The 6,909-nt window shown below is 42.4% G+C and overlaps 1 protein-coding gene across 1 annotated transcript; it reads right to left on the bottom strand.

The window, feature by feature from the left end:
• Nucleotides 1–2,981: 2,981 nt before the first annotated feature.
• On the bottom strand, nt 2,982–3,347 carry LOC118085762 (interferon alpha-inducible protein 27-like protein 2A). The gene has a single exon (XM_035116720.2). It carries the CDS (start codon nt 3,345–3,347, stop codon nt 2,982–2,984), a length of 366 nt encoding a protein of 121 aa, XP_034972611.2.
• Between the last annotated feature and the right edge of the window lie 3,562 nt (nt 3,348–6,909).

Raw genomic sequence — 6,909 nt, forward strand, 5'->3', positions numbered from 1 at the left:
TAACCTTTTCCTATCTGAAATGTTCAAGAGTTCAGGGGTTGCAGTACTTATCCAGGGTTTGGTTTCCTTGGAATGAAGGTCACTGGAGACTGTGGTGTCTTTAGGATATCGTATATGGTTTTATTTACACATAGATACATAACAAGCATATAATTGGTAGGGTTGCAACATTAACACTCCAACAGATCTTGCTTCCTCTTTATGGTTATAGGGGTGGGGGCCCCCAAAGCCATAGCTTTGGATTCAGCACAGAGAGCAAGTCATGTTTCTGTTTTCCCCACCTCCAGTGCAGACAGACAGAGGCGAACTCCTGGCCTATTCTCCTCTGCAAGCACCACCAGTTTTGGCAACACATCTGTTCTTGGCCATCTCCTTAGACATGTAAATAGAGTGCTTGCAAGCATGGCTCAGGCCTTTAACTTAACAAAGAATCTGGTTTGATCACTCCATACCGTAAACCCCATTTTACAGATCCAAACCACAGGCTTGGTTGGGATCAATACATAATCCAAATCAATCTCTAATCCTATAGCACTATTCCCCCCCCCACACTTTTGTTGTGCTATACTTCAAGAGTGCCCCTGGGGATGGCAATAATACAGTAACAGTGGCTGTGCTGCCCTGTAGATAAGGCAAGCAAAGTTTCTCAACAATGTTCCATGCATCCTTAAATATGCAATCTAAGTTTCACAAATGCCCTTTAAGAATGGGTTATTATGCCTAGGATATCATCTTCTGGAGAAAATCTGCTTATGAATGGGGAAAAGGAAGACTAGAAATATGAGAACAGCTATAATGGTTTGATTCACAGGAATATGATAAGATCAAACCAAGCATGATTTTCTTTTCAGCCTCAAGACTTCAAGGAACAGTCTTGTAATAGGCATGTAAATGGAAGGGCACTGATTCGTACTAATGTAGTCTGTGAAGTACTTTATAAACTACAAATTTCTTCCCGAACTCTGAAGTATTTGCTATTTGTGGCTTTAAACGAGCCCCTTCTTTCTAATAGCATATGGTGATCGGTGGTTTTAAAATTGAAATCTATATTGGGGGGGAAACGCAAGCCCTAATCATAGCCTTGACTCTGCATTTAGTGTCTGTGTGGTAATAATGGCTGATATGCTGATTAATTTGAAGACTAACTGAGGAATAATGGAGCAACTAATTGTTCCTCTGAGATATATTTCCCATGAGCCCAAAGAAACAAGGAATGAAATACACCTGTAGTTTATATTTTCTGAATCCAGGAACGAAAAAAGAGGGAACATTAAAAATGTGAGATCACTTATTAATTTATTTGCAGAACTGTATAGTTTTTCAAGTTACAGATCAACGTACTAATACACTGGAGTAGCCACAGACTCTGCTCACACTTTGCTAATTTGAAAAAGAAAAAAACCTCTGTTTTAGTGCATTCATTACATTTAGTAGCAAATAATTCTTGTGGGCTGCATTAAAGTGAAAGCAATTATTAATGAATTTAAAGTAAAATATTCTGCCCCTTACCTCATTGGAAAGTAGTTAAGAAAGATATATTGGATTTCGGCATCTGGGACTGTCAACCACTGATTGGATTCCCTCCCCTTCCCACTAATATTAATGTGTGATTTTCAGATTGTGTGATTGCCAAAGCTAGCTCACAAAAGAAACTAACTTGGGGACTAATGGAATAATCTTTTTCATTGGAACAAGGTGGGCATCAATTTAGTTGTTCACTCCCATCGTAACAGGTGATTGTCACGGGCAAATTATACATTGGTGGCCATTTGTCTGATGCAAAACATCCAATCTAGTGTTGGAAACTATGGGCATGATCCATCCCAATGTGCAGAACCATGTTGGGACCCAGCATGTGCCCACCCACCTCCTTTCTTAGTGCGCATTGTGGGAAACACCACATACCAGCCAATACGACAGCAGAAGGACAGCACACTATCTAGCAGGCAATTTTCTGCATGTTTTCAGATTCAGTAAATGCCTGGCTGAATCTCTGCATTAGAGATGGAGTACTGGATGAGGAAACAGAAATGCATGCCAAAGAAGAGGAAGGGTTCCATTGAGGATGGATCCATTTGGCCTTGGGGCGAATCCTGTGTTTGCAGTCCAAAGAACTGGGTTTTTAAGTATTTATTTACAAAATTGATTTTGTTGTTGTTGAATTCTCAAAGCTTTATTTGTTTTTGCACATTTTGGCCAGTAAGAATAACGTAGCATTGATTAAAATCACATTTTACTTAAGGTAAGTCAAGTGAGTTATGTCGTTGATGGCAAAGCATAATTTTCCAAGTATTGCTTTTCCAAGTAGATATGACCTCTGTGCATACCTGCCAAGTTCCGGCCTGAGAAATAAGAGACTGGACCGGAAGTAGCAGACCGGAAGTAGCGCTGCCGCCATTTTGGAACTGGCATGCTCAGAAGCTACTTTTGATGCTGCTCTGCCCTGTTCCAAAATGGCTGCCACACCAGAAGTTGCACTGCAGCCATTTTGGAACTGGGCAAAGCAGCATCAAAAGTCGCTTCTGAGCATGCTCCGCCCAGTTCCAAAATGGCCGCAGCGCCAGAATAAACCGGGGGGGGGGGAACAAAAAAAATCCATTTTTTTGGCTGGGGGCAGCTTGAAAAACAGGGGTTTCCCAGGGAATACGGGAGACTTGGCAGCTATGCCTCTGTGTATGTGTGTCTTCTTCTTAACGGAAGATGGTAGACAGCAGTGCTCCACCAGCTGTCACTGCAGCTGTGGTAGCAGTGGATGTTGGTTTCTATTCCTCTCACTGTGCTGTCACAAGACTGTGTTTATGCATTCCAGCAAAGATTGTTGGAATCATGGGAGCGGATGTTTGCTGGATTCTGTTTCTGTTTGTTTTTTCCCCTCTTCGGACTTCTCTCACCGAGAGGAGACATGCTTTCTTTTGTTCTGCCTTATACTTAGCAATAAAAGTAGTTTGTAGCACACACCTCTCCCTCAGTCCTTCTGCGTTTTACTCTGCAAGATATCTGAATATGTGCCCGGTGTCTAGAAGGCACGGGTCATGAAGACGTCGGGGAGAAGTGCTGGAAACATTCCTGCATTTTGTCTGGGGGATCGTTCCTCCCCCCCCCAACTCGTTTGCCCCAACAGCGGACAGCCCAGCAGCACCGACTGACTGAAGCACGTCAACAGCGCTCCCAGCTGCTACTCCTCCACCATTGGCGACGGCCACTGTTGACATCATTTTTGCAGCCAGAGAGCCAGCTGCAATTCCAGCTCCAGTGAAACCTGCTGTTCCCAGTGCTGCTGGAACAGCAACCGTGGCCACTGCCAAGCCAGCTACACCTCCCAAGACCATACCTGGAACACCCACCATGTTGGCTTTAAGAGACCCACTCCTTTCCTTGCAGATCTCACAAAATCGAATTTGTAACCCACACTTCCTTGAGTGAGCTCAGGACAATGGCATAGGCTTGTCGCCTTTTACTTCCACAAAAAATCCTGAGAGCTTGGTTAGGCTAAGTTGAGATCGACTCGGAGATCCTGGAACTGATTCTGGTCAATCACAGGCTCCTCCTCCTCCTCCTCCTCCTCCTCCTCCTCCTCCTCCTCCCTCTTCCTGAAGCGGGCTTGCCTTCTCAGGGGGTTAGAGCTCTGGTGTTGGGGGGAGGGGTGTGTGGTGGAGGGGGGAGGCAGGAAACGAAAAGCTCAGCGCCTGCTCGCCCACTAGTTCAAATGCAACGAAAGGAATAAGAAAGGAGCCCCCCCCCCACAACAGCGAGGAAGGCAAAGCACAAAACACATGGGGGAAAGCCCCCTTACTGCTCCATGAGTTTGAGCGTGGGAAAGGCTTTTACGCAACAGTAGGGGGAAGAGAGGTGGAGGAAAGGCGTGGGGATGCAGACACAAAGTCAGCTGCAATTTAAGGCAACAGGAGGGGAAAGAGAGAGAAGCCGGGCATGCTCCGTCTGGCTCCTCAGATCTGTGTAAACTAATATAAAAATATAGTTTGACTTTTCTCACTTGTTTACTTACTTGCCCGTCTAACAACTATGTGGATCTGTCACAATGATATCCAAACATAACTACTGCATCTGTGAGATGAAGATCCATTTATTTATTTAACTAAAATGACTTTGGAGGGTGGTAGATCACTGCCAGTTTTTGATATTGGATTGTAGATCACACCCTACTCAAAGTTGGACGTGCCTGGGCTAAGAGACAGGGAGTAGCTCACACAGGTCATCCAGTGAAATTCATGGCCAAGCAGAGATTAGAAACTGGTCTCTGCAGTCTACATTCACTGCAACACCATCAGCTACATGCTCTCAATTGAGTAGGTGATGCATGTGTGGAACATTACTTGCATATATATATCATGTTTTCATATTTCTGGTTACAGGTAGGTAGCCGTGTTGGTCTGGGTCGAAGTAAAATAAAAAAATTCCTTCAGTAGCACCTTAAAGACCAACTAAGTTTTTATTTTGGTATGAGCTTTCGTGTGCATGCAGACTTCTTTGGTATCTGAAGAAGTGTGCATGCACACGAAAGCTCATACCAAAATAAAAACTTAGTTGGTCTTTAAGGTGCTACTGAAGGAATTTTTTTATGTTTTCATATAATAGGCACTCTAGCTATACCTGATCCAATGCATAATTTCAGAGTAAAGAAGACAAACAAATGGGGTGGGTTGTGGGGGAAGGAAGGAGAGATTTCCACATTGCAATAAAAGGTCTAAAACTTGCTATCAGTTCTATGCCATTATGTGCTACAGAGATCATGATCATTAACATGCTTATTTTTGCGGGGAATGGGAATAGGATACAACTTTCAACTGTGAATCATGCCGAGTTCCTATTATATGGGCACTTACTCCCCTGTTTTCTAATGCAGCACTGAATTTTCACCTACTAATGAAACACCAGAGATGGAATATCTTATGCTGTTGAGCAGCAGCAAACCTATTTAAATCTGCAACTCTAATTTGCCAGCAATATTTTATACTTAATTTGCAGCAGTTCTATAAAGTTAAATTACAAGAAACCAACTTGCATTCCCCCCCCCTTTCTGTCTGGGAAATTATACTTTTCATATGACTCCAAGCATGGCAGATTAAGCATCCCAGCTACACGGTGAAACTCATTAATACAGATAGTAAGCAAGAATTCAATTTTTCCCTGTATATTCCATCATTCCTATATGTATATTTTATGGTATATTATTATCTCCATATCTTCTCTCATTTGCAGGAGTAAAAAAATAATTTTAACAATGCCATTTTAAAATTAAAAAGCTGCATATTGAGAGAAATTGCCAATGGGGAAAGATGAATTTCAAGTAATTATTGGTGGCTTAAGAGTTCTTTGTATGCAATTTTTTATTTATACAACTGAAATGACACCTCCAACGTTTTTTATACCTGTGCCTGATATCTCTTTCTATTTCTTTTTCTCCTTGAAAATATGATTTTGTAGTTAGGAAATGCATTTAAGTTGTCATGCCATTTAAAAAATAAAGATGACCTGTTTCCATCTTGTCAGAAAAAGCATAAGGTTCAAATGTAGCTGCCATGACAGAAATGCAATTTGTGAAGAATGGCCTAAAAGATTATAAAAACTTTCACTCACACTATGCCTCTGCTATTTGAGGCTATTTGTTCAAATTTTCACACTAGTGGATGATGCAGGGCATGTCATTGTGAAAAGATGAAGGGGAAAGAAAATGATAGCAATGAAGTGGAAACTCTGAGTTGGCCATTTATATGTTAAAAAGCTTTTTCACAACAAGAAAATGAAGCTCTTGGCATTTTGTAGCTCTCTTTATAACAATTAGGGGTTCCTTCTGACATCACCCCAGCAGTATGGCAGCTGCTGCATGCTCCCTCTTTTTGTCAGAAACTGCTCCATGTGGTGAGCTCTATCACTACTATCAGGGCAGAACCGTCTGGACTGACTCTACCCAGGCAAACCACTGTCTCCTCCTGGAAAGGAAAAAGTTAAAAAAAGTTCCAGTAGAATTCTGAGCAACAAGGTCTTACTTGGGTGTCCCTTGCGTTTCCAAACTTGGTTTTTGATTATTCTCTGGTCCTGCAACAGTTGTTGTTGTTGTTGTTGTTGTTGTTGTTGTTGTTGTTGTTGTTGTTGTTGTTGCATACCTGCCAAGTTCCTGTGGGTGAAATAAGGGACCGGGCCGGAAGTAGCGCTGTCGCCATTTTGGAACTGGGCGGAGCATGCTCAGAAGCGACTTTTGATGCTGCTTTGCCCAGTTCCAAAATGGCTGCCACGCCAGAAGTCGCACTGCAGCCATTTTGGAACTAGGCAGAGCTGCATCAAAAGTCACTTCTGAGCATGCTCCACACAGTTCCAAAATGGCCGCCGCACCAGAATAAACCAGGGGGAAAAATCCGTTTTTTCAGCTGGGAACAGCTAGAAAAATGGGGGTTTCCCAGGGAATACGGGAGACTTGGCAGCTATTTGTTGTTGTTGTTGGTGGTGTTGTTGTTTGTTGTTGTTGTTGTTGTTGTTGTTGTTGTTGTTGTTGTTGTTATCGTTATCTTTCTGACTTGGATTTCCTAACTCTGGGATTCTACCCATTGCAAAGCCTTGACACTTTCCTACACTACTCTGCTCCCTCAAAATCTCAAGGTCACATGAAAGGTGTCACCATCATCATCATGAACGTTATTGCACTAGCCAAAGGCCATGGCATCATTCACAAAGGGAACAAAAAGAAAAACAACAATAACCATAAAAAACCATAAAGACATCAGGCACTGCAAATGCAATAAACCACGATCACGTCTCCTAAAAATTATTTGTTGCATCCGATAGAATAGCAAGGGGTTCTCAGGTAGAATGTGCCAGCTTAAATGTCCGAATCACCTTTGCAATTGACCACTATTTTAACATGAAAGGTGTCACCAACATGACTTCTTTCAT

Source organism: Zootoca vivipara, chromosome 4 (genome assembly GCF_963506605.1).
Source record: "Zootoca vivipara chromosome 4, rZooViv1.1, whole genome shotgun sequence".
Lineage (NCBI taxonomy): Eukaryota > Metazoa > Chordata > Lepidosauria > Squamata > Lacertidae > Zootoca > Zootoca vivipara.

What these genes read in the sequence shown, in the direction of transcription:
- LOC118085762 (XM_035116720.2), bottom strand. Translation starts at nt 3,347, where the DNA reads ATGGTGGGTGTTCCAGGTATGGTCTTGGGAGGTGTAGCTGGCTTGGCA.